Genomic DNA, 27,634 nt, shown 5'->3' with positions numbered 1-27,634 from the left:
ACAGGCTCACGCCCACCCACAAGAAACCAGCACAGGCTGTTTGGGCAGCTTAAAACTCTCTGTCCACTGTATTTCCCAGACTCTGAAACAACAGGTTAGAGAAGGCTCCTCTTCTAGCTCAAGACAAGCCATCGGGCCTTGTTTGCTTGCCCAGGAAAGGCCTGGAAGAAGAGGCCACCAAACAAGCCAACCCTCTCTCCATTCCCTTGATCTACTCATCGCCAGCATCTGGAGACCCAATGGCCCAAGCCTACTGGCAATGCTACCCCTGGCTTGTTCTCCTCTGTGGTATGTGCACCCCAGCCTCTCCTGGCAGACAGCGCTGATCTTTCTCTCCAGGCTCGAAAAGTTTGAGAAGGGGCTAGATTCAGGTTATCTTTTTTTCTTTGTCACTCTATCTTTGCAGAAAAGGTCTGGTGGGTTCATGACTTGATCAAATCTAGTTTGGCCTTTCCATCCCCTGGACAAAATGATTTTTGTCACTTGGGAGGTTGATCGCTTTTTTTTAAGATGTCTGCAGGAAAGGCCTTGCAGAAGGGAGCCAGGTACACAATGCAGTCTGTTACGGATGTTGAACCAGTGAGGATTGGAGGACTTGCTGCCCAGGAAGTTACTAAGAGGAATCCTTGAGGTCCAAAGATGGAGAATTCTTGCTAAACTAACTTAACAGGATTCTTGCTGAAGGCAGGCCAGGATGGTGAGGTCTCAAAGGGAGGGGGATGAAGAATCTGATCTGATGTGATCTTGAAGGTGATCAGATACTGAAGGGTAGAAGTTTTCTCGACACTGACTTACCAGAATTCTTACTGGACGATAAAGAACCTGGTGGGACAGGGCAGGCACCAAAAAGGTCAATCTCGAAGTTTTACACAAGAAGGAGATCAAGAGATGCGGCATCACTCTAGGTGGCCTGTTTGTTTTCAACTAGGTATCCAGTTCAGCTTCCCACCACTATCCCTGGTCCTGGGAAAATGTCTCTTTGTTCCCTGACAGCAGGGCCTGCTCATTAATTCAGCATCCAGTTATCTCGTTGGTACCACCCCTGTGCCAAAGAACACAGAGAGAGAGTGATAGACCCTGGTGTTCATATGAGTGTGGATTGGCTAGGTCTCACTTCCTATGTCGGCGTTAGCGCTGCTGTTTTGCTAGAGAGCTGTTCCTACAGAACTGGGGGTTCATTTCCTTAGATTAACAGTACGGGTATCATTGCTCCTCTGAATTTATGAGGCCAAGTCATTCAAGCAGAGCTTTCATGATGTTACAACACAGCTCCTTCTACCTGTTTCTCAAGTCACTTAAAAGGTAAAAGTATGGTAACTAGTCTCTCATGGACCCAGGGAAGTAAGTCTGGAAAGGACTGTGAGAGATCAACAGACTTTCAGGTCAGGAAGGCTCTCTTTTACACAGCTCCGGTGCCTGGCACATAGCTGCCAGTTAAAAAAATTTGTTCAGTGAATATTGGGTTTCTTCATTAGGATCATACAAAATTTGGTAAAGAGCCCAAACTGGAAAATAGATCTCCATATAGTGTGAGTCATTTGTAGCATTTCCAGGACCACTTCCTACACGTGGTCTGGTGAAAAGATGGAAAGGGAACCCCTGTTTCTTCCATGGTCCTGAGAACTAAAACTGGGGACTTTTATATTTTTTGAAGAATGCAAAGGCTTTACCACTGAGCCACACAGCCAACACCATCCTCTACACCCTCCTTAGATGACCTAGGTTCAAATCTCCATCTAACCACTCATTCACTGTGGCAAAACCTGAACAAATTATCAAACCTACATGGATCTTGACCTCTTCCATTATAGAAAGTGAATTTCTCACATGGTTGTCACAAATATCAGAGGAGAGACCATTGTAGCCCATTGACAGTAGGACTGCATTCTGGGAAATATACCATTAGGCATTTTTTTTGTTACACAATAACATGGAATATACTTATAAAAACACTGGGTGACTATAACATTATTAGACTATATAATTATATAGGATCATTGTTATATATGCGGCCTGTAGTTGATCTCAGTAGTGTCAGGACTGTGCAGCCGTTACATTGTGGAGTCCATTTGTACTTTATTCTATATTATCTTTTGAGACAGGGCCTCACATGAAGACCAGGATGGCTCCAAACTTGCAGCACAGCAAAGTTAATCTTGCATTTCTGCCTCTCCCCTCCACAGTGTTGAAATATGAGGCACACAGTGCTTCACTTGGCTCTAAATGACAGAGTTCCCTATCCTGGCATGCAGTAGGAAATCTTTAAATGTTTATTCACCTTTTCCACCCAGTGATGGTGTTGGACTAGAATTGCTGTTTTACAGTTAATTGATGCCCAGAATAGTAAGCTGAGACTTTGACCATAAGAAAGGGTACAAGCGACACTTGGGTTTAAATAAATCACGTATACACACACACACACACACACACACACACACACACACACACACACACACACACACGGCCCTCTAGGGCATTTCAAAGAAAATTTGATTTGAAAATTTAATGTATACCATTTTTTCACTTTACCACTAGACCTAAAAGACACAATTAGGTTAGAAATGGAAAACTAATGTGATGAACAGTAGAACCCATCCAGAAGTGGCAATCACTTGTCAATGACTGTGACCCAGGGTGCCATTCAGTTTCGAGTCAGCCTGATTTTCCATGAAATGTGATTATTTTTAGTCTCAAATAGAGTTGGCCAGCCTGGTGTGTTTTAAAGGATACAGGTCCTGCAAGCTGAGGGAAGATGTCCCTTCACTCTGTGAAAGCTCTCTGGTCCCCCAAATAACCCTAGGTTTGTCTCCCATTTCCTAGCATGTGCATGGAGTTACCCAGGGCCTGAGTCCCTTGGAAGAGAAGATGTGAGAGACTGTTCAACCAATCCTCCGGTGAGGCTTTAGCCCCACCCCCACATGCCCGTCTCACCCAAACATTCCTTCCGGTTCCTGTTAGTCCAGCAGCTAGCCTTTCCTGCAGGCTTTCTTCTGATTTCTGCACTCTGGAACCCTTGTTTCTTACTAAAATCCAACAGCAGCAGCAACTCGGGTATCTAATATACCCACCATGGGTGCTCCATTCCCCAACCCCACTCATTTCCACACTTTTTGGCTTCTGTCCTGGCCTAAGGCTGAGAAGCTTCTACCGGAAGGGAGGCAAAGAGGCTGGGTGGTGAGAGAGATCACTAGCTGGCTCTTGGCTGAGGCTAGCCAGAGGCAAAGAAGCAAATGGAATGAATGAATACAAATTCTAGAGTAGCACTTCTCAAGCTGTTGCTTGCCACCACGGGAAAACACCTATTTCTGATGATCTTAAGAATACCAAGGGGAATGGGGTAAATGGGGTGGCTGGAGAGATGGCTCAGTGGTCAAGAGCGCTGACTGCTCTTCCAGACGTCCTGAGTTCTATTCCCAGCAACCACATGGTGGCTCACAACCATCTGTAATGAGATCTGATGCCTTCTTCTGGTGTGTCTGAAGAGAGCTACAGTGTACTCATATAAATAAAATAAATAAATCTTTAAAAAATTTGCTACAACTCGGTTTCAAAATTATAGCTATTAAGTAGCAATGAAAATAAATATATGGTTAGAGGGTTCCTAAAACCATTGGAAATATGTTTTGTTTTGTTTTTTTTCTGATGGTGACAACCTACAGGTTGAGAACCACTGTTTTAGAGGGAACCTGTGCAAAGAAAAATACCAAAGGAGGCAGGGAGAAAGCCAGAGAGCTAGAAAATCTAGCTAAATAGCAAAGGGAGGGTCGAGGTTGGCAAATGGGACCCAATGAGAAGAAGGTGGCCAGCTTCACTGCTGGACTCTAGAATGAGCCTCAAGATAAACTTAGAACGTCTGCATACAATGGCAGCTTTATAGGACCACTAGGGCCATCAAATGGATGCGCAAGCTGCAGCATTCTCATATGCGAACAAGTCTGGAGTTCTTGCTGAAGAGAAGGCAAAGCAAGCAAACAAGAAAAAAAAACCCCAACGTGGTTTTGATTTGGAAGATAAAAGGCCCGCTAAAGAAATATTTGGCTTAAAGAGGAACTTTCTGCGAGATGTCGCAAATGCCAGGGTACTCATTTACTTTCTAGTTCCATTTGGGGCCAATGGGTCACTGGATAGAAACAGGGCAGTTGATCCATAATTTCAATTGATAATATTTTAACACTAAAATGTACCTTTAAATGTATGCATGGATATATATATTAAAATGAGATCCCCCAACAATGGAAGGGGTAAATCAAACCAGATATTTATTACCATATTTTTGTTCCAATAACTCTGTCAACTGGACTCTCAAGATATCCCAAAAAGGGGGTTGGGGATTTAGCTCAGTGGTAGAGCGCTTGCCTAGCAAGCGCAAGGCCCTGGGTTCGGTCCCCAGCTCTGAAAAAAAGAAAAAAGAAAAAAAAGATATCCCAAAAAGGATCTGCCCATACTCTGGCCTGGGACCATGGAGGAAACCCCTGTAGTTTTCATCTACATATCCAGTGGACATTCAGGTCCCTTAATTGTTCCACAGGGTCTTCAAGTTCTACTATACCTCCATCGGTAGTTAGCTTAGACTTCTTAATTTAGATTAACTAATGCTATCAGCAGCCACCCCGTCACTCTTAAATATAGCCTAAATACCCCTAAACTCACCCTCAGGAAAAACTGGGTGCTTCCCTAGAGGCAAAGTCACAGGCATCATTTTATTTAAGCAATGCATATGTTATCTGTCAGCGCCTGCCAGTTACTGCTGTCAATACAACAATGCGGCTTGCAGCCCTCCGCCAGCAGATGGAGAAGTCGAATCTCTCTGCCTACATCATCCCAGACACGGATGCACACATGGTAAGGACCAGCTCTGCTCGCTCTCTCTCTCTCTCTCTCTCTCTCTCTCTCTCTCTCTCTCTCTCTCTCTCTCTCTCATATCTCTTCCCTCTCAATTACTTGGGGTTGTTGGCCCCTAAACACAAACCACAAAATAAGCACATGGGAAGGCGTGGGAAGCTAAGAGGGAAAGCATTCTGACAAAAGGGGACAAAGTAAACCCATACATCAAGCAAGGTTAACTGAAGAACATACCTCCTTACATTGGAGGAAAAACAAGGCCAAATTTTCTTGACCTGTAGAGACAACATTATAAAAACAACATTGGTGCTAGGGATATGGCTCAGTGGGTAATGGCATTTGCCAACAAGCCCAATAACCTGAGTTCAGTCCTCAGAACTCATGAGGTAGAATAGGAGCGCCAACTCCCACAAGTTTTGTTTTTTAACCTCCACATGCGCATGTCTACACACAGACACTTCCTGGTCCAGCTTGTCACAGACCCTGTGGTGGGAACGGTGCAATGATCCAGGGTGCTAGACTATATACATGTGGCAGTAGACTGAGGGGAGAAAGCAAACAGAGAACAAGGTGATGGTCTCTGTAAGAACCATTTCCCCAAAATAGCAGCCCTGCCTACTAAGCCTACCTTTTCCCCCAGTACTTCTGCCTTTTCCTCAGCACTGCTCTCATACCAACTGACTAGAAGAAAAGGCATTTTCCGTCAATTAATATCTGCTTCAGTTAATTATTGACCTTCTGAGCGTATTTGAGCTTTGACTAAATGTCCAAAGCTTCTTTTCAGCAAAAATAACAGCGATGTGTCTTCAGGATGATGAGAACTAATATAAAGTCATCTTGCATCAACAGTCCAAAAGAAGGATGTTTCAACACTGGTATATAAAAACAAAACATAGTGTTTTGCATATAATCTATGAGACCTTTCTGTATGCTTAAATCATCTCTAGAAAACATAATTCCTTACAATACAAATATATTAATTTGGTATTGTTTGCTTGGCAAGGGAATAATGACAAGAATTATAGTATATATGGAATATGTTTCCATTTTCCCCAATACTTTTTTAGGAGGCCCAAGTTGGTGGGAGCTGCAGATGTGGCCATGGATATATGGTTGTCTCAGTGGCCAATGGATAAAGCCCTGTACAAAAGTGATTTATGCAATATCCAATTAGTGTGATAGACTGGAAAAGAAGACATGATATTTTAAAAATCTAAGATGTAGTTGTGGCCTTCCTCTTGGTACCTGAGTCCGTGAAGAAAGTTAATGATGGTATTGTTGGTTTCCTAGAGTGAGTATATTGGCAAACATGATGAGAGGCGAGCATGGATTTCTGGCTTCACAGGGTCTGCAGGTAAGAGCCATTATCTGTCCTCACTGCTTCTGTTGGTAGACCTAAGCTGGTTACAGAGGACCCGGGTTGGCCATTTCCCCTGCATCCAAAACCATGGGCTGGTATTCATTCTCATTCTCCTCACCCCCACAAACCTAGCATGTTCCCCAGGTCAAATACCTCAGACCCCACTGGCCACACTCCCACACAGGAGCTGCCTCTGCTTTCCTTCCTATGCTTTGCTGCCTCTGCCACAGCCAGCCTAGCCTAGCATTCCTTGGGGCTGATTTCTGAAGCAATTGCTACTTCCACATTTATTGACAAAAAGCCTGCTCTTCCTTTTTACATAATATAGTTCATTTGGGGATAAAGTTTTTACTTTTGGGATGTTTTTACAAAATCACTCTACGCAGCAACTGTGACATTAACATAGCTCTTAATGAGGTCTCCTCTCCGTTTCTGAAGGGCCTGATCCTGTTCCCTTAAATGAAAGGCAACTTCCTTTGTTGACCCTCACACATTCCTTCCTGATCCTCAAGGTGCTCTGCCTCATCCCCAACACACACTGTGAGCCCTTACTCTCTCTACCACAGTTGCTCTGTTTATCTTCCCCATCAGCCCTCAGGGAGGCACCTAGTTTGATGTCTTATCAGCCCTCATCTTTCTTGAGAACACGCATGTGCAGCATTAGTTCCTTTGGACTGGCAGGAGCCAACCAGATTCTTTTCCTACTTAAAGTTCTAAAGGCCCTCCCTCTAGAAGGACCAATAGTACAAAGCAGAGATGGTTTGCCCAATGAGCTCTTCGTAGTTTTCCTCAAGAATGCCTTTAACATCTCCTACCTCGGTAGGGGGAGAAGCTCATTCTAGAGCCCCTTGGGACTGAGCTAGTACAACAAAGTCTCACTCCTCTCTATCCTCACCTCTAGACTTCTCCACTCTGCTGCAGGTACTGCTGTGGTGACCAAGAAAAAAGCAACTGTCTGGACCGATAGTCGTTACTGGACTCAGGCCGAGAGGCAGATGGACTGCAATTGGGAACTCCATAAGGAAGGTAGAAGGCTCCCATGGATTTGTCCCCCCAGCCCTGGACCCTAGACTAGGTTTGGGGAACTACAGGTGAGTGGGTGTCTGTACAATAGTGCATGGCCTCTGTGGGAAGTTCAGGAAACAGGAGGGCATCTCTGATCTTTGAAGCAGACGTAAAGAACACATGTGGCAGACAGAAGCGCCTATGCCATTTGGCACTCACTGGTCTTGGAAGTGACTTTTGTGTTCCCTCCCATCTTTCAGTTAGCATTTCGTCGATTGTCGCCTGGATCTTAGCTGAAGTCCCTGATGGAGAGAATGTGGGCTTTGACCCCTTCCTCTTTTCTGTTGGTATGTTCTTCTCTTAGTTTCTGGATTTGTGGGAGCTGCCAAGGTGGCTCAGCCTCCCGGGAGGCACGCATATTTGCTTAGGGAGAGGGGATCTTGAAGTTGCTGCTGTAGAAATATTTTGCAACAAAGAGATATTCATGGATTGTGTAATAAAAATATGTTAAAAGAGTGATTCCAAATTTTTGTAAAAAGCATGAATTCAGAAAGCCAACCTAGAAGACTTGGAATAATTACGATCTAGTGGATAAACAGGTCTGGGATATCCTTTTTTTTTTTAAAGATTTATTTATTTATTATATATAAGTACACTGTAGCTGTCTTCAGAGGCACCGAAAGGGCATGGATCTCTTTACAGATGGTTGTGAGCCACCATGTGGTTGCTGGGAATTGAACTCATGACCTCTGGAAGAAGTGATTTGGGTGCTCTTAACGCTTCAAACCATCTCCAGCCCGGTCTGGGATGTCCTTAACCCCCAGAACCATCTTCAGATTCTGGAGTCTACCAATCCTGGCAGGTGCCGGATCTCTTTAAAAAAACATTTTTTGAAGGGTATCTTAGTAGAGTAAAAAAGTGTGGAGGGCCTTTGAGCAAATCGGGGTTCCAGAGAATACAGCTCCCCAATTTCTGGAGCCCCAGACAGATGGATAGCCCATACCATCAAAGACTTCATGAATATTCATTGAAAGGCTCCTATTTCCAAACTAACCTCTTTGTTAGCCTATCCAATGCCCTGAACAGTGCCATTACATCCTAATAAAAATGGCTTGTACCTCAGAAGGACTGCCCCCATAACTGACACTTTAAAAAGACCAGGGTATATAATGCAGTGGTAGAGTGCTTGCCTCACATCCACAAGGTCCTGGGTTCAATCTGTAGTACTGCAGTGGGGAATGGGGCAGAGAAGGGCAAAATTACCTAGTTGACAGTGGACGGCACCAAGGTGGAGTTAGGTTTGAAAAGCAGGAATAGACAGATGGAAGATACACTGTGAAGGAGAGATGTGCATTTCAGAGGGCTGGAACCTCAGACTTTGGAACCATAGGAGCCAATCGAAGGCAAGGCTGCAGGACTAACTTTGCCTAGACCAGATTTTCCTGAGTTTTAATGGACAAGGGGCAACTGACTCCTTTCTATCTCTGCAGATTCCTGGGAAAATTATGATCAAGAACTCCAAGACTCCAACAGACACCTGTTATCCATTACAACCAACCTTGTCGACGTGGCATGGGGGTCAGAGAGGCCCCCAGTGCCAAGCCAACCCATTTATGCCCTGCCAAAAGAATTTACAGGTGATTCCATAGGCCTATTCTCCTTCCAATTATGTATGAACAAAGGTCCCTACCAGCATAATTTCCAGTGCAGCTGATGGTTTTTTCCCCTTGAAAATGTCATTAACCAAGGCAACAAAGTAATGTTTGACTAACTACCTGAGGTGCTTAGTTAAAAATGTAGATTTTTTTTCTCTCTCCTCACAGAGTCCAAAGGTGCCAGACCATATTTAGAAAATACTGAAGTAAACATTACTAGCATATGAAGAAGGGTACAGCAGAAAAGGAGGGAACAGGAGAGTCAAAGAAAGTTAGAACAACAAAAAACCCTTTTCTTTAACAACTAAGATTTTCATTATACTTTTTTGTGTATGGATGCTTGGCCTGCATGTTTGCATATTGTCTGTGCAATCAGGTTCATACAGTGCTTGAGAAGGCCAGAAAAGGGCATTAGACCCCCCTGGGACTGGAGTCTGAGTTGCAGTGCGTGTGCTGGGAATCAAAGTCCACATCCATTGGAATAGCAACCAGTGTGGTTAACAGTCGAGTCATCTCTTCAGCTATCACCTCACTCTGTCTCCCACTCCTCAAAAAAAAAAAAAAAAAAAAACTTTCTTAAGAGAGAAGACCCATGATCGTACTCCTTTATCTGGTAGTGGAAACTGACTGACTCATTCAGCCTTTTACTTCTGGTTCTACTCTAATGAGGGATTTAGATTTTGGACAGAACTGACGTGAACAGAAGAAGTAAATGACTAAGTTCAGTGTCGGTCGTGGCACAGAAGAGGGTTTTGGCTGGACCACAAAAGAAGGTTAATTGACCCAGAAAAGTCTAACATCTGTAACCAAGACCTCATCGGCATTATCTTAATCTGATAGAAAAGATCAGTTTGCATTATGATTCTTGTAAGCAATAACTGAATTCTGGCCAGGGCTAGGGGACCTATTATGAATCTGGGTCTTGGTCATTGACCTCCCTGGAAGTTCTGAATGGGCCAATGGAGTTGCATTTCTTGTCACATTGAGCAATCTGAAAACCCCCTTTCCTCATACAAATCCACATATTATTTCTGATTTAGACAGGAGTCGAGAAAGTAAGAGGGAAATTTCAAAATTGTGGCTATGATGAAACAAGTAGAAACAGTGTCCAATTTTTTTATCTGTTCCAATATAACTTTCCGAAACATTCTTTGTGCACCTTGACTTAGTTTCTGGAGAGACTTGCTATCTGTGAGTGTTTGATCATAAATACCACTCATCTTACTCAGATATAAGGGGCTCCATTATGCCAGGCAAAGGTGAGGATAAAATGGAAAGAAAGGCTCTAAAAGATTGAGACAGAATTCATGTTGATTTTGTCACTTCCCATAAGCTAGGAGACGCTGAGACATCGTTAGTCTTCAAGGAAAAGCCATTTGGAGTCAGAGCTTAGCCTGGAAGCCAAAGAACAGAGTTCAGCTTCAAGATGCCTAGACGAAATTGAATTTTCCTCTCCAGCCATGTCTAGGTGTTAAAGGTGGTGTGGCGAGGCAAAGGCAAAGGAGTGGCTGGCACATGAAAAGTTAGCCACGCACATGTCGGATCATTTGTGTGTGATTCTGTTTTCTCAAAATAGATCATAGTCACACATCTTTCTTTTGTGGGTTATAAGTTGTTGGGTGTTTTGTTTTGTTTTGTTTTGTTTTGTTTTGTTTTGTTTTGTTTCTGGGACAGGATCTCACTTCATAGCCCAGGCTGAAGTTAAACTTACTATATTGCCCAAACTGGCCTCAAACCCACAGTGATCCACCTATTTCAGCCTCCCATAGAGTCATGAGCCAACATACGAAGTAATACTTATAAATCTTAATCATAATTTTAAGTGGAAGAAGCCACAACTTGTATGATTCCATTTATATGAAACACCCAGCATTGGCAAATTCATAGAAACAGAAAGTAGAGTGATTTCCTGGGGCTGGAAGGAGGGGAAATGAGGAGGGATTCCTTAATAGGTTTCCTTTGGGGGTGTTGAAAATGTTTTAGAATTGGATACTGGCAATGATTGTGCAACACTGTGAGTATACTGAAAGCCAGCTGAATTGTGTACTTTATGAAGACTAAAATGTCTTGTTTTATCAGAATAAAATAAACTTTAAAAATATATCAGAGGCAAAGCTTTTGGTTCTAGTTGAGTAGTTTTACCCATTTGCATAAAGTTTTTTAATACCATTAAGTTATCATTTCTGTATCTGGGCCCAAGTATGACTCTTAATGCTTATGACATTCTGCCAATTTTTTCCCGAGTACCGTCTAGAGAAAGACTTTCAGTGCCTTGCAGGAGGCAGAAAAGGAGATAAAATATGAACTCCTGGAACCTGGAACCTAGATACAAGCACTCTAGGAAGGAAAGCACTGGACAAGGCTTAAAGACCACTTAAAGAGTGAAAGCATTAGTAAGAAAGCTCAATATATTAGTGCAGATTAGGAATGTAGGTGAGGCCCATCACACAGATATGGGTTCAAATCCCAGTTGCACCTCTTCAGCTATGAAACTCCAAGCAACTCATTCTACCTGTCTGAAACCTCATCTGTAAAATGGAAGGTACAAGAATTAAAACAACACACAAGACGTGCTTAGTCCAGTATCCATGGCTGGTTGATTGAGTGCTGGAGTTACTGCTGGGCCAAGTTAAATGCAATTCTTCTATAGCAAATCTTCTGTTCTCTCTATATGTTTTTTGACAGGTCAAAAAAAAAGCAATATGAGACTTAGCAAATGCCTTTCTATGGATTTATAAATGTCCATCCATTTGATCTTTGTAGCAAACCTATTGAGTTAGATACTATTGTTCCAACCCAACCTCATCTAACAGATTCGCAAAATGAGACACGGAGCTGTCAAGTAATTTGCTCACCATCACACCCAGTGATGACTAATAGCAGGGCTGTGGTTGAAGCCCCCATCTGGGTTAGGGGGCAAGTCATGAATAACAAAAGTCAGATCTTGTTTGGTGATAGAATTCTACTGCTTTTGGAAATATAGAGGGCTGGAGTAGTTCAATCACAGAGTAGTTGTTCAATGTTCAATGCTCCATATCTTCCACCGGCAATAAAGAAAAACTACTACTCTTGGGGATTTTCTCAGGATCCCTGTGCCAAAGACAATGTATGTCACTCATACTTTCTTTGGGTTCCTTTGCTTCTAGGAAGCACTTGGCAGGAAAAAGTATCCACCATCCGAAGCTATATGCAGAACCACACCATGGCTCCAACTGGGGTCCTTCTATCCGCACTCGATGAGACAGCCTGTGAGTGGGGATTTGTGAACATGAGTGGGTCCGATAGTCCCAAGCCTCCTGGGCCTTGTGACATAGAGATTTTCCTAAAATAAGAACATATTCACCAGCTCCTATGAGCTCTGTGGTCATAGTCTGTGGGAGATTAGAGTAGGAGAGAGTAGCTGCTCAGGGCTACAGAACAAGGAAGCCAGGGAGCTCCAAGCAAGTGGGTAAGCCCACAGGCTACCTGTGAAATGTACTGGCCAGGGCAACAGGGTAATTGTGTCTTCTTAGGAGAACGAAGGTCCACAAAGCCAGCAGCAACCCTGATTGTCATCTAGGCCACTCAGAGTCCCAACTTTGATACCCAGAGTAATCCTATTCTGTTCCCACATGGCTGAAAACTTCCCGCCCAATTCCTATGGCTGAGCTTCAGACATTTGGAGGATGCCCCAATACTTAGTGCTTAATGTCACCTCTCTTTATGGAGGAGACATCTATAGCTCTCTTCAGCAGCTTGAGGATCTCTAAAAAGGTTGAGAAGCATTCATAGGCAGATGCCACAAACTGCTGTCAGTAGTAATCTTGAAGCCAAAACAGATAGTGGAACACAGGTGTCATAAATGCTGCCCCCATTCAGAATGACCTCAAAAAATCCCATCAATTCTTTTCCAGGGCTCTTCAACCTCCGTAGCAGTGACATCCCCTATAACCCCTTCTTCTACTCCTACACACTGCTCACAGACTCTTCCATCAGGTACAGCTTCTCCTCGGCTTACTGTTGTGAATCTCCCCCGGCTTCCACCCTATCCTGTACCACTGAGGTCACAGCCTTCAGGCTACTCATAACTTTGGGTGCCTACCACAGCAGACTTCTCCTAGGAAACCTCCACTAGCTGTTCTGGCCCGCTGACTAGAAGTCCCAGTTAACCCCAAGTCTAATCCCCTGGTTCTCTATGTCGGCTCCCTGTGACCCTTTGGAATCAAAAGACCCCCATATGCTTCCAATTCCATGTGTTCCCCCTAGTAGGCAGGCACTCAGGACCCTCCTGGTCTTCCCTCTCCACATAGGTTGTTTGTCAACAAGAGTCGCTTTAGCCTGGAGACCCTGCAGTACCCGAATACAAACTGCACATTACCCATGTGTGTGCAACTTGAAGAGTACAGTCAAATTCGTGACGGTGTGAAGGCCTATGCTTCAGGCAATGTGAAAATCTTGATTGGGATCAGCTATACCACCTATGGGGTCTATAAGTGATACCAAAGGTAGGTTTATGATCACTGGCCTCCTTCTGCTCAGACATAACTGTCTAAATGGGACCCCTCTGCCATTGGTCCAGCTTGTCAGTCAGCTAATGTGCACTGTGTAGCTGTTTGGAACTCATTGATGGAAGACTGAGGAGGAGGAGGAGGAGGAAGAGGAGGAGGAAAAGAAGGAGGAGGAGGAGGAGGAGGACAAGTAGCTCAGTCAGTCTAGATCTCTGTTTCTTTAAAATGGTCATGAGGTTGAGCCCTTATAAGAGTTGTATGACTTCAAGGATATAGTACTTGTGAAGCCCATTGGCTACCATAGTATATGCTTGGGGCCTGGGAACCACTCTGATATGTGTAAGAAACTTTCACGATAGAACAGCCTGTGAACTCCAACATGCCAGACCTGACTGCTAGTGCCAGGACAATTTTCATCAAGGAAACCTATATGCAGAAAACTAGGAAAGACCTACCTATTCAGAAAGCAGCCAAAGGAGAGGACCTGGCCATGAAAGAGATCAGCAAGTCTTACAGTCTCACCCTAGCTAGGACTTCCTCTCTGCCCTTTGTAAAAGCACCACTTACCTTGGACGGTGCTTCTAGTCCATCTTTTGGTTCATGTTCTCAACAGGAAAAACTCGTGACAGAGACCTACTCCCCAGTGATGTTAATCAAGGCTGTGAAGAACAGCAAGGAGCAGGCTCTCTTGAAAGGCAGCCACGTAAGTCCTTTGGGGGGTCTGTTGGGAGGTCTGTCTGATGAGTTATAATGCCTTCCAGGCAGAAGCCCGAGGAAGTCTCTAAAAGAAGGCAAGAAGCAACAAATATCTCTATTTATATCTATATAGATATGTAGATATTACACGTGGCGATTGCATTGCTTCAAACACTGCCTGTATTAAGTAACTGTCAGCATAACAATTTTGTGCCTGGCAAGAGAAGATTCTTAACATTAGGATAAAAGACCTTATTTGGAAAGTTTTTTTTTTTTTTCAGAAAAAAAAATTTAACGTATACTACAGAACAGAAAATAGCCTAAGATTCCCTATGTTCCCATTACCCAGCTTCAATAATCAAGTCATGCCCAAAGCTATTTCACCTCTAACACCGCCCTCCCCACCCCACCTCTGTGCATGACCCTCCCCTCCCACCCCTTGCTGCTGGGTTATTTTAAAGCAAATCCCACACGTCGTTTCATTTCTACTGTCACCGCTTCAGTGTGTATTTATAAAGATAAGAAGGCTTTTAAAAACATGAGCACACTCTGATTAGATATAAACAGTAACGAGAATCCTTTTGCTACCCAGTAGCCAGTAAAATTGTTATGTTTTCAAAGCACTCAGTCCCAGGGCAGCTATCTGATCGGCTTCCCTAAGAGAGGAAGCTGCCACTCTGGCCCGCCTTAGTCACTGTTCCCGCTTCAGGTGCGGGACGCTGTGGCTGTGATCCAGTACTTGGTCTGGTTGGAGAAGAACGTGCCCAAAGGCACGGTGGATGAGTTTTCTGGGGCAGAACACATTGATCAGTTACGACGGTACTGAACTTATTATCTTTTGGTGCGGGGGTGGGGGATGGGGAAGTGAGGAGTAATTAGTCTCCCTAGGAAGAAGAAAGATCCTGCTTGTATTTGGAAGTGAGATTGACAGGTTCGTGGGTGGTCTGGGAGCTGTGCTTGGGGGTGTTGGAAGATATTCTCCAGCCCTGTTGAAAGCGGGACAACCCAACAGCACCCCCTAGCGAATGCCTCGGACACGGCTTGCTCTCCCTGGGAAAGGCCTGCTTAGGCCAGGGGGGCCCTGGGACACTTGGGAGCTTTCAGTAGAAAGAAAGCTTCTTGAATAGCATCTAGGGTTGAGATGCAAAACATAGCGCACGGGTGGGATGGTTTTCAGACACAGAGAACTACCTTTCTTCTCTCTCATAAGTAAAATAGAGGCAGAAGGAGAAGAATTGGTGTCCATAATCTATCTTCTCTGTGCTTGAATGGCCTCTCTATATGTGATAGGACAAAGCTAGGGGAGGTGGGGCTAGGAGAGGCAAAGGGAGTCAGATTGGGGTGAAGTCAGCTGGGCATTTGCTGTGTGACATATCCCAGTCACAGCTTAGTTCCTGGGCCAGTCTCTGACCATTCCTTACCTTGCCTTCCTTAGGAATGAAAACTTCTCCTCTGGACCCAGTTTTGAAACCATTTCTGCTAGTGGCCTGAACGCCGCCCTGGCCCATTACAGGTAACTTCGGAACAAGGGATTTTCCACAGCGCTTGTGAGCAGGGCTCATGGTTGTGGGTATAGAGGGCCTGGGTTGGGATGGGAATGTTCTGAGCTTTGAGTCAATATTCAAGGTTTGAGACCTTCAACACTATGGGTGGTCAAGGAAGGAACTCCTTGGCCATTTGGAATCTCCTTGAAATTAAAAGGCCTGAGTATGGCTTTTGTTCCCAAAAAGCAGAAATTTGGGGAGTGCTTGAGTGCTTCTGGGGTCTTCATGGTTCAAGGAAAGCATAGATGCTGTTAGAAGCTATTTCTGTTAATTTTTGTTACCTGTTTTTCTGAAATAGTTTTATTGGCTTAGGGGTTTTTTGTTTGTTTGGTGGGTTGGTTAGTTTTGGAGGTTTTTTTTCTGTTTGGTTGTTGTTGTTGGTGGTGGTGGTGGTGGTGGGGGTGGTGGTGGTGGTGGTGGTTTGTGATTGTTTGGATTTTTTTTTTTTGAGACAATGTTTCATTAGCCCAGGCTATCCTCAAAGTCATTATGTAGTCAAGACTGGGTCTCCTGATCCTCTTGACTGTGTTTCTTAACTGCTGGGATTAGAGGTGTGCAACACTACAGCTAGCTTGAGACAGGGTTTTTCTTCATAACTCAGTCTGGCTAGCAATTTGTGATTTCAGGCATGACTATCACACAAAACTCCACATAGAAAAGGCCTCTGTCAATCATAGTGAGTGCAATATATAAGTTAGTCAGATACTTGGTCTCACAGAAAACAAACCACAGTAGGCCTGCCTGATAACATTGGACCAAACTAACCAGATGCATCAGGTTGGCCTAGACTTGATAGAAAAGGAATCAGAGGCCCTCCAGAGAAAGACCTGGTGTATCGAAGAGTTCCCTTCCCTTATGCCTCCCCAAGCCTTTCCCATGGAAGCTAGAGAGTGATGGAGCTGATATACCTCAATCCCCCAAAATATTGTTGTCCAGTCCTATTCTTAAAGTCCCCTCTCTTCCTGTGCCCTAGATCCTTGGGGCCCTCTTGGATGCATCAAGAATTTACAGAGAAAGAAAGTTCAGGCCCAGAACCTCTTTGCTTTCCTGTGAACCTCTTACCTCTGTGTGCTTATTCTTATGTGAGGAGAGATGGCCAAACCAAGTAGCCTCTGAAACTCTTAGCTCCTCTTTCAAGGATCGAGGTCTTGCTTGGCCATATGCAAGATAAACAGAAGTGTGCTGAAGACACCAGCTGCAGCTGCAGCTGGAGCCAAGTGTTTCCCAGGGGTTTTGGGGGAGGGGGAAGATAGCTATTTCCCCAGAGCAGAGAGCCTGGAAGGCTAGCCTCTCAAGTAAAGGGAGTTCTGTTTCTCCTCAGTCCCTGTCCTCAGCTCTACCCAGTTTGCCTAGTGCAGGATTCAGAGTATCTCCTCTCAGTATTTGTTTTCATTCCTAGCCCAACAAAAGAGCTGCACCGTAAGCTGTCCTTAGATGAGATGTACCTGGTGGATTCTGGAGGCCAATACTGGTATGTACACCCCATCGTGCCTTGGCCTGGCTCTCAGCTCACACATTATGGGCTTCCTGAGACTGGCTGAAGCTAGCTTTCCTGGGTCATAGGTCTTCATTTGATTAAAGTGGGGAACTGCATTGAATAAGCCCTGAGCAGCCTTCTCGTGTTCTCATTGCGGGCATCTGAACAGTAGAAAACACACAGAGATTAGAATAATGGGAGCACTCATGCAGCACCTGGGTAAGAATTAGAAAAAGACTCTACTTGCTGAGGAATTTTTTTAAGTCTGAAAATTATTTACACAGATCTGCCTGGCTGCACAAACATGAACACCTATATTCTCACCCACTCATGCAAGCCCTAGACATAGCCCACATCAGAGTCATCAAACCCAGCTCATTCCCTGTGGCAAGATGAGTGACCATGTAATGTTGGAGAGGGAGGCAGATAAAAGACGGAGCCCTTTAGATGTGATTCCTTTGTACAGTGTCAACCTACACAGTCTAGTGTGACAATCATGCCTAATGAGCTAACCATATTCCTTTGAAATGTGTGGCTAATCATTCACAGTTTTGTTGGATTTCCCAACTTCTATGCTGTGGGAAGGGTGAATGCACTGAGGACAGAGACTCTTGTTCATAGCACACTTCTTAGGGAGCCAGCCTGCTTTGTGCTCCGTTTAGCAGCCTGTATGTAACACTAGTTTGATGCTGGGTGAACTTGAGATGGCTGCAAAAGAGGAAGTAAATTTGTGGGGGCGTGTTGGGTTGGGGCATGCTCAGAAGAGGGTGAGGTAAGGAAATAGTCACCTCACTTCCTCTTCTTTCCTGAGGAAGAAGTTCCCCTTGCCCCATGACCTACTCGCAAGAAACCCCAGAGTCCTGGGACCCTTTCTCCATGCCTCCCCCATGGGATGGGTATGTGTAGTGCCTAACAACTACAGCTAATGATTGTGAGCTGGACCTGCTGTCTCTGGCTTCGATTTCATGGAATTCCAAGCCACGTTCATAAGAGCATCTTATGAGGAGTCAGCATTTTCCCCAGCCTGGCTTTAACCAAATCTTGGGGAGGGAGATGACCTCACTGCCTAATGGCTTCAGAGGCCTTATCTTTAATAAGGAGGCCTGCTCTGCTGTCCTCTTTGAGGAAATCCAGAAGTGTCCTATAAATGATAAATGGCTATGATTGTGGGAATGTTAGGATAATGTCACCTTTCTGAACCTCAGTCTTCCATCTGTAATTTATTGAAATAGACAGACAGACAGACAGACAGGCAAGCAGGCAGGCAGACAGGCAGACAGGCAGGCAGGCAGGCAATGCCCTGAACATAATGACTTTTACCTTAAGAACTCTACTAAGTCTTTTTGTTACATGGATGCTGAGATGTGATTCTGATGGTGATACCTATCCTCCCTTCCTCCCCTCCCATTCATCAATCTTTCTTTCTGACATGATCTCACTGTGTCACTCATACTGGCACTGCAATCCCAGTCTTCCTAACTCAGCCTCATGCATTCTAGGATTACAGGCATGCACCACCATGCCCAGTCCTCTATATTCCTCTTGCCCTTTCCCATGTCCCCTTCCAGCCCAGTCTCTCAAACCTCAGTTGGAACAAACAATAGAAAATACACAGGAAGCACCTTCCTCCCAAGTACTCAGCAGAATTAGATGTATTAGTTCCCTCTCTCCACAGGGATGGGACCACAGATATCACCAGAACAGTACACTGGGGTACTCCTACTGCCTTTCAAAAGGTAAGTACTGGGCCCAAATTTTTCCCTTCATTCCCTCATCAAGAACCCTTTCAAATTGATGGAGTAAAACTGAGGCTCAGAGATGTCATGTAGTTTGCCCAAGGTCACCCAACAAGTACCAGGAAAGCCAATGCAAAGTCGGAGTACCACCAAGACCTCAGACCATGTGTACTCTCTTGCCATGTCAGTCTATGAATGTTTAGACATTGGCCATCTGTGTGTTCAGCCTGTCCTTTGCAGAAGGGAGGAAAGCTATCTCTAGCAGAGAAAAATAGCACAGGGCATCTCACAGATCAGAAGGAGCTAGAGCTGGTCTGAAAACAGGGAGGACTGCTCAGCTGGAGTGGAACCTGAGACACCGGCTAGAGTGGGTGGGCTAGGGAGCTGCTTGCATGCAACCAGCAGGCCAGGAACCCAGAAGGGTTCCTGCTTCACGGGCCTCCAGGAACTCATAGTTTGGCCTGTTGAGGAATCCGTTTCCTCTGAGCCACAAATGGCAAGCCAATGCAGGAGTATGGGGAAAGGAAGTGACCACATGGCCACTAGCAGTGACCAGAATAGGTCACCGTTGCCTATCTCTCTCTCCCAACAGGAAACCTGTTCTGCCACATGATCAGGCCCAACCCAAACTTCAGGCCTTAAGAAAAACTAAAGGAAGTTGCTAAGGCATGGTAGCGCATACTGGGCAGGTAAAGACAGGAGGCTTTACTGTTGAAAGCCAACCTTGGCTACATAGCAAATTGCAAGCCTACCTGTGAGGAATACAGGAGTAACTAGGCTAAGTTTGCTTGAGCATTTGCTCACTGCCTTCTACTTGTAGTCAGTCCACCTTATCCTATGCCTTTAGCAACCAGGAACCATTAGCATCCTACTAAAATGAGAAAACCAAAGTACAGAGAGGGGAGAGAGTCAGTGAGTGGCCAAGCCAGGATTCTAGACTTGAGATGAAAAAGAACTGCTTGCCACCCACTAAGTCACTACCCTTTCTCTACACTTCCTCCGCACATGACAATGACCCCTGTATATAAGCCTAACAGAAACACATGGAGTCTCCTACCCCTGGTCCTGGGCCTCCATTCCCATCTGCTCTAAGGATAAGCAGCTGGAAATTCCCTCACCCCTCCTCTTGTGCTCCAAATCACCTCTTCCTCCCCTCTTCTTACCAGGAGGCTTACACGCGTGTGCTGATGGGAAACATCGATCTGTCCCGACTTGTCTTTCCTGCTGCTACATCAGGTAGATTTCAGAAATCGGACTGGACTCAGGCACCCCAGGCTCTGATTTTATGGAGCTTGGGTTGCTATCCTGGGAGGCTAGTGGGATAGCCCATCCCTCTCACATAAAGAAGAAAGTCTAGCCAAGAAAAATGACTTGCTCAAGGTCCTACATAGGATTAGTGGGAGTGCTGGGCCTTGAACCCAAGTCCTCTGCCTCTTAATCCAGTGCTGTCGCTCAGAGGCAGGGAAGGTCACTGTGAGTTTCAGAAGTCATATACAATTCTTAGAGGAAGTCATTATCAAAATGCTAAGGCCTATGTCATGAGTCATCAGTCCAGATAATGAGTGTAATGTATTAAGTGCTAGAGATAGTGAGGGTTTGGGTTGGGTTCATCAGAGATTCTTACTGGCTTCACCAATCAGCCTTTCTCCATCCCACACCAGTGTCCTCTTAAGAGCCCTCATCCTCAGGTACCACTCTAGAAGTTGAGTAGGAAAGGCCAAGGTAGACAGTTGAAGTCCAGCCAATGGATCAGAAACAATCTCTTTTCCCTTTCAGGGAGAGTGGTGGAAGCCTTTGCTCGAAGAGCCTTATGGGAAGTTGGGCTCAATTATGGTCATGGGACAGGCCACGGCATTGGTAATTTCCTCTGCGTGCATGAGTGTAAGTATATTCTCAGCCCTCTCCTATGTTTGACCCTCTCCCATGATATAGAGCCTTTCATAGCCATGCAATTACCCCCCTAAATGTATGACCCACCCAAGGTCACCAGATGGGGAAAGATGCTCCAAGGGCTAAATGAAGAATTCTGTCAGTAGTCATTCCAGAGAGAGAACCAAAGCCTGTTGACTAAATGGCATATATCCCAGAGAAAGAAAAATCAAAGCCTGTATGCTATGTGCCAGTTCCAGATATGACAAGTTCTTCTAGACATACCTTGGGACCTTCCCTCTAGCTACATGTTCTACCTCAGAACCTGCTCACTTCCAAGCTGGTGACACAGAGAGCTAAAACCATGCTTATATCTTCCTTCCCAGGGCCAGTGGGGTTCCAGTATAACAACATGGCCATGGCCAAGGGCATGTTCACTTCCATCGGTATGGTTCATGAGTCCCTCCACCCCACTACCCAATCCCAGAGTAGAGTTATCTGGGGAGTTCAGTCATATGCACCCATCTTTAGGGAGCATACTGAGCAGTGGGCTCTACCACTGCTTTTTTCCCCCAAATCTAGACCCAAACAGTTATCATACCCTTACTCCAAGTCCTCTGCCCAAACCCTCTTTTTTTTGCTGTTTGGTTTTTAGACCATCTTATGTCACACAAACTGTCCTTGAACTCATTCTATGGCTGAAGCTGCCTTAAGCTCTCCTACTTCTACCCCTTCGGTACTGGAATTTCAAGCATGTGCCAACATTCCTGGATTTTCATAACTCTCCTTTTATCCTTGGGAAATGGTCTCCAAATGTACACCCAGACTATGGAGTTGTCTATCAAATATGGGGGTAATAGGACAATGGCATACAGAGATTAGAGCCCCAAGTAGACTCCAGTCCTCTTAACTAGACTACAAAGGAGAGAGTGAGTCCAAGTTTTGCCTGAGAGGATTTGAGGCCTGGTGTCTAACAAGTTGTGGGGCTGACAGAGCCAAAACCATAGGCAGCTAGGCTACCCGGCTCTGCAGTTACTTGTGGGTAGGTGTTAGGGGCAACCTCGGCATCGGTCTATCTTTCCCATGGTTTAATATCACTAGCATCTCTATACATGTCTCTCAGAACCTGGATACTACCAGGATGGGGAATTTGGAATCCGTCTTGAAGACGTCGCCCTCGTGGTAGAAGCAAAGACCAAGGTATGTCATGGGCTAGACATATGACATGGTGCTGACTTTGGGATGAATGGGAGTAAGAAAGGCCAAAAGAGAGGGGCATTTGATGTACAAGTATGAATTTACCTGAAGTCTTACTCGGGTCCTCAAGAATCCTATAAATCTGTTTCTCATGCTGCACACTGGGATCATCTGGGAAGCTGGGGTTTTTGTTTTGTTTTGTTTTGTTTTGTTTTGAATATCAGTGCCAGGCCCCACTCCACACCAAGTGAATCAGCATCCCTGGCCTAAATCACCCGTTCTCCGTGCACATAATAATCCCCAGGGGAACTTGTTAGAAATAAAGATTTGATATTTTAGCAACCAACCAGATGAAATACCTGGATATAAACTTTAAAAGACTTACACAGAGAAACTCGGCTAGGGCACATAAAAAAGATTTAAGTAAATGGTGCTCTCTGGGAGGAAGCCTTGATATTATGAACATGTCATTCTCCTTAAATTGATCTATAAATTCAAGACAACCTCAATTTCAATGTTAAGTGGATAGTTTTGTGACTTCACCAATGATAGTAAAGTTTATTTGTGAAAATAAACATGCAAAGCAGCTAGGAAAAAAAATATTGAAAGCTTGAGGAGCAATAGGGAAAACTAGACCTATCCAAGCCTAGCATAAACTATCCCAGCAAAACCAAGGTGGCACTGGAGAGGAAACAGACAGCAGGAATAATGAAACAGAACAGCCAGTCCAGAAATAAACCTCTAATAAACCTCCAATTCACATAAACATGGGGAGTTCGCTGGTGTTTCGCCACAGGAGAGAAGAGACAAATCACTCCACAAATAGGCAAGGGAATGAATGATTAATCATTGTGGGGAGTAAACGGAATGGCATCATTGTTACAGCAAAGAAAATTCCAGATGGACCAAAGACAGTTTGTTGTCACATAGTCACTGCATGGAATCAGCAGTACCATGTGCCTTGATCATATCCACATAACTCCTACTCGTTCTTAGCTCCCTCCTCCTGCTGACAGATGAACTGAAGTTTCCTGGTGACCAATAGAACCACTAAGGCCTACAAGAAAACCTATATAGACTCATTTATACTCCCAAGTGGAAAAGGACCTTTCAAGAAAAGACCCAGAAGTGATGGGGAAAAGGGTTCAAAACTAAATTAAATAGAAAATGTCTGTATGAAAATCATATCATAGCCAAAGTTAAAAGATGTTTCAAGGGCTGGAGAGATGGCTCAGTGGTGCAGAGCACTGACTGCTCTTCCAGAGGTCCTGAGTTCAATTCCCAGCAACCACATGGTGGCTCACAACCATCTGTAATGAGATCTGATGCCCTCTTTTGGTGTGTCTGAAGACAGCTACAGTGTATTTATATATAATAAATAAATAAATCTTTAAAACAAAACAAAACAATAACAACAACAACAAAACAAAAGGATGTTTCAAGTTAAGTGCAACAAAGACAGGATGAATATTCTTAATTTTACTGTGAACTCCTATACGATCAAAACTGGGAGAAATGAGCAAAGGACATGAAGAGACAGTTCAATAAAATGAACAATAATTCATTACATGTGAAAAGATGCTCAACAGCATTCTTAATTAAGCATGTATATATCAAAACATGAATAGACTAGCATATCATTCCTCTGGGTTTAGTACTAAGTAAAAGTACTAGAGGAAGATACGGAGAAGTGTGTGTGGCAGGATCTACTTTGTGTGACTTTTTAAAACATGTATATATGAATATATATGTGTATATGTATATACAGTTACCGGATTAGTAAAACTTAGAGACGTTGATAATGTCCCGTGCTGGTGAGAATGTGATATGGTGAGCAGCCTCATTCACTGTTGAGAGAAGTATACATTGGGACAAACTTTGTGGAGGGCAGTTTAACAATATCTATGGAAATTTCCACTAGAGTTTCTATGCCTTTTGTTTCAGCTATCCCTCCACCCGATGTATAAGCTCCAGATATAGTCCCAAGAGTTCAAGATGTTTACATAGTCAACAACTTGGAGCACTGATAGTAATAGTAAAACAACTGCAAAAGCCCCCAAACCTGTGACTGGTTAAGTAAATCAGGCTCTATTCCCACACTTTAGACTCTTATACAGCCCTTTTCAAAATGATCCTGAGCTGGGGAGATGGCTTAGCAGTAAGAGCATTTGCTGCTGCTGTAGAGTACCCAGGATGGGTTCCCAGCATCCATATTTAAGTTATAACCATCTGGAACTTGAGTTCCTGGGGATCTTCTAGTACCTGTGGGCACTGGGATGTGGCTCGGTTATAGCCTAGGTTTGATCCTCAGAACCAAATGAACTTGACATGTCTTGTCAACCTACCACTCAAAAGTAAGAGGCAGAAAGATCAAAAGCTCAAGGTCATGTTCTGATATACAGTGAATTGGAAGACAGCCTAGGCAACAGGAGACCATATCTATAGATAGATGGATGGATGGATGGATGGATGGATGGATGGATGGATGGATGGATGGGATGGGATGGGATGGGATGAGATGAGATGAGATGAGATGAGATGAGATGAGATGAGATGAGATGAGATGAAATAACATTTCTAGATTATTTAAACATAGGTCCTAAGGTCCTGCCATAGAGATTCTTCCTCCAGTGGGTCTTGGAATTACTCCCTGCAGCTCAAATAGTTAATGTGCTCCCTATACACCGTTGATGCTCACACACTTTGAGAATCAAGCATGAGTCTACTCTAAATTTCAGGAAGCAGGAAGTAGGATGCTGAGCAGTAGACAAAAGAACTGGCCAAGACAAGGGACTCTGCAAGGCTCAAGGCTAGCTGCAGTATCCAGAGCTGGCAAGGATCAGTTCCCTGTACTCCTGACTCCTTCCAGCCAGTGTTTCAACCTCCCTCACTTTTCTTGCTTTCTTCCCTTCCCTGTGGAATTCCAGTACCCAGGGACCTACCTGACTTTTGAATTGGTATCCTTTGTACCCTATGACCGAAACCTCATTGATGTCAGCCTGCTGTCCCCAGAGCAGGTAAGTGTCCTTAGTACTGCCTACTCCTCACCCTATGAAGCGCTCACTTCCAACCACCCTAGGCCTTTCTTGCCTCTCTTCCCCCTAGCCCAAGGACTTCTGCCCTTCACCAGGAAGATCCACATTGTGGCACCCTAGGTACTCCTTGGGAGCATATCCTCCCAGCTTGTCAGAGATTCCAAAGTTTCTAGGACTTTCTAGTCAGACTAATAAGCCCCAACTCAATTAGTAAAGCCCTAGGGAATCTGAGACTAGGCTTCTGAGCTCTGCTACCAAAAGGAAGATGCGGTTCCTTCCCCCATTCTGGGCACCAGTCTCTTTTGTAAAATGGAGATGACTACTCTGCTTCCTTTTTATTACTGTGCCAGACAGCAACCTCCTCTCATTCAGTAACCGCCAAGGAACACTATCTCTGGCAAGCCCCAGAAGGTAGCAGAGGTCTGAAAGTGGCTGGGTCCCTACTCCACAGCGATGCTGCAATCGTGGGGACTAGATGGTACCAAGACCTCATCTTTTGGCAGCAAGCTCAAACCTTCTTCCTTTGCAGCTCAGTACCTGAACCGCTACTACCAGACCATCCGTGAGAACATAGGCCCAGAACTGCAGAGTCGCCAGCTGCTGGAGGAATTGGCATGGCTGGAGCGGCACACAGAGCCCCTGTCAGCCAGGGCCCCTCATACCACGTCCTTGGCCTCTATGTGGGTAGCCTCTGCCCTTGCCATCCTCAGCTGGAGTTGCTAGAGGCCCCCGATTCTCCTGTTGACTGTTGGGTTTGGGGATTCATTTGCTTCTGCTCAGCTGTCCTCTCCCCTGTGTCATACATGTCCCACGGGGCCCTGATGGCTCAGCCACTGTCCTAAACGTCCTCCAGAGCCAGATCCTAGGTAGCATAGTCTATCTTCTCCCAGATGTGCATACCTCATCATGGACTTCCACCCCTGGGCCCTGGACTAGCAGAGCCATATAGCCTGCTACATGGGATCCTCTCTCCCAAAGTAAAGGACCCTATAGGGTAATACCCCTATTTATAGTTCACAGGGCTCCATCCCATCTCCACTCACTGGAGAAGGCCAGGGCTATTGCCACCCACACTGACTCCAGACTTTCTAAAGCTGCCTCTGGCCCCTACCGTAGCCTGTTTGCTATCTTTGGAGAAGGAGGTGACTGTGTATTCTGGTCTCAAACTACCACTCTAGTATTATGGAGAACAGAAAAGTTGGAGTCAACTGTGGCCTGCAATTGAACACCTCAGTTGATGGGTATCAGTCCTCTCCCCAACTGTGAACCCCCCACAACTCCTTAACTACCAATGCACCCATAACAAGCCACCACACAGGGAGTTAAGGCACAGGACTTAGACTGTGAAGTAGAAGAGAGAATGGAAAGGTGTTCTGGGCTATCCCAGACTCCCCTGACACTCGGAACATTTTAATCTTCTAAGGTGAAGTCACCATGACAGTGCTATTAAACCCTCTCATATCTTTAAAAAGACTCTTAACCTTGTGTGGGAAGACTCTGATTTCTCCATTTTATAGATGGGAAAACTGACTTTCAAAAAAGAAGGTGTCTTGCGTGATTGTTGGGGGGGCGGCAATGGGGGGGGATGGGGGAGGGAACACCATGAGAAGGGAAGGGTTAGGGGATGTTGGCGGAATGAAACCAGGAAAGGAATAACAATCAAAATGTAAATAAAAAATACTCAAATTAATAAAAAAATTTTAAAAAGAAGAAGAAGGTGTGGCTTGCCTGGGGAGACTCAGGGCTTGGTTAGGAGATGGGGTTGGGCGATGGTAGGGACAGATGGCTGGCATTCTAGTTCCTTTGCCCATGAGCACTATGTCAAGCCCCTTACCCTACATTTCGGCCCACCTCACTTATTGAAGCCATTGTCATCAGTGCTTTCTCTGGTCTGGCCCTGACTAGCCGTTAGCCACCTGGGCTCACATCCTGCTAGATGCTTAAAACAGCTTTGCAAAGATGCCTGCCTCTGGTTTTGCATTGTGTCTGCTCTTGCTGTACTGCAGGAGGCTGCTGATACCTGTGGCTTTTGTGGTGGGGGAGGAAGTAAAAAGGCTGAGGTGGGGGCAGGGATGTGAAGCTCCCAGAATCTCAGTAGAGAAGCACGTGGGCTTGAGAATGTGCTCATGGGCATGCGTGTTAGTGTGTGTGTGCGTGCCTGGTGCTCATGTGCATATATTCCATGCCCAGCCAGCTACCCCAGCCTGCATGAAAGTTGTTGAAACATAATGAAGGAGACAGAGAGGCTTTGGAAACTTGTTAAGCATGCTCCATAAAAGTTGCAGACAGCTCTTTCGTCTCGAGGGAGCACATAGAAGGTGAGAACCAAGCTTCTAGGGGCCCGGTGTTGGACAAAGCTAACAGACTGAGTCTTTGCCTGGGCTGGGCTAAGAAGACCTAATTTTCCAAATGTGAATAATGATGTATGGAGGCTACAGAGATGGGCCAGTGGTTAAAGCACTTGCTACACAAGGGTGAGGACCAGAGTTCCTATCCCCAGAAACTCGTATAAGTGCTAAGTGGGTGTGGAGGCCTACCTATAAATCTAGTTTCTCAAGGTGGAGACAGGGCATCCCCAGAGCAAGTAAGCAAACTTTTGGTTTGACTGGGAAACCCTACCTGCCCTACTTTGATGAATAAGACAGAAGAGCCATAGATGATTTCAAATATCAACCTTCTGCCTCAACATGGGCAGAGAGAGAGAGAGAGAGAGAGAGAGAGAGAGAGAGAG

At 45.0% G+C, this 27,634-nt stretch overlaps 1 protein-coding gene across 1 annotated transcript; it reads left to right on the top strand.

The window, feature by feature from the left end:
- Xpnpep2 (X-prolyl aminopeptidase 2) lies at positions 1-26,374 on the top strand. Its single transcript, XM_032890348.1, is given in 22 exon segments — positions 1-288; positions 2,821-2,894; positions 4,732-4,842; positions 6,133-6,196; positions 7,124-7,228; positions 7,468-7,554; positions 8,698-8,844; positions 12,009-12,110; positions 12,756-12,837; positions 13,152-13,330; positions 13,333-13,346; positions 13,963-14,052; positions 14,755-14,864; positions 15,481-15,558; positions 16,989-17,060; positions 18,742-18,802; positions 19,969-20,038; positions 20,579-20,683; positions 21,058-21,117; positions 21,795-21,871; positions 24,796-24,891; positions 25,438-26,374. Coding segments are annotated over 22 exon segments (2,022 nt in total). The 5' UTR covers positions 1-239; the 3' UTR covers positions 25,627-26,374.
- The last annotated feature ends 1,260 nt before the right edge of the window (positions 26,375-27,634 follow it).

The sequence above is a fragment of the Rattus rattus genome, chromosome X (genome assembly GCF_011064425.1).
Source record: "Rattus rattus isolate New Zealand chromosome X, Rrattus_CSIRO_v1, whole genome shotgun sequence".
In the NCBI taxonomy this organism is placed as follows: domain Eukaryota; kingdom Metazoa; phylum Chordata; class Mammalia; order Rodentia; family Muridae; genus Rattus; species Rattus rattus.
This window is presented reverse-complemented; position numbering and strand designations above follow the sequence as displayed.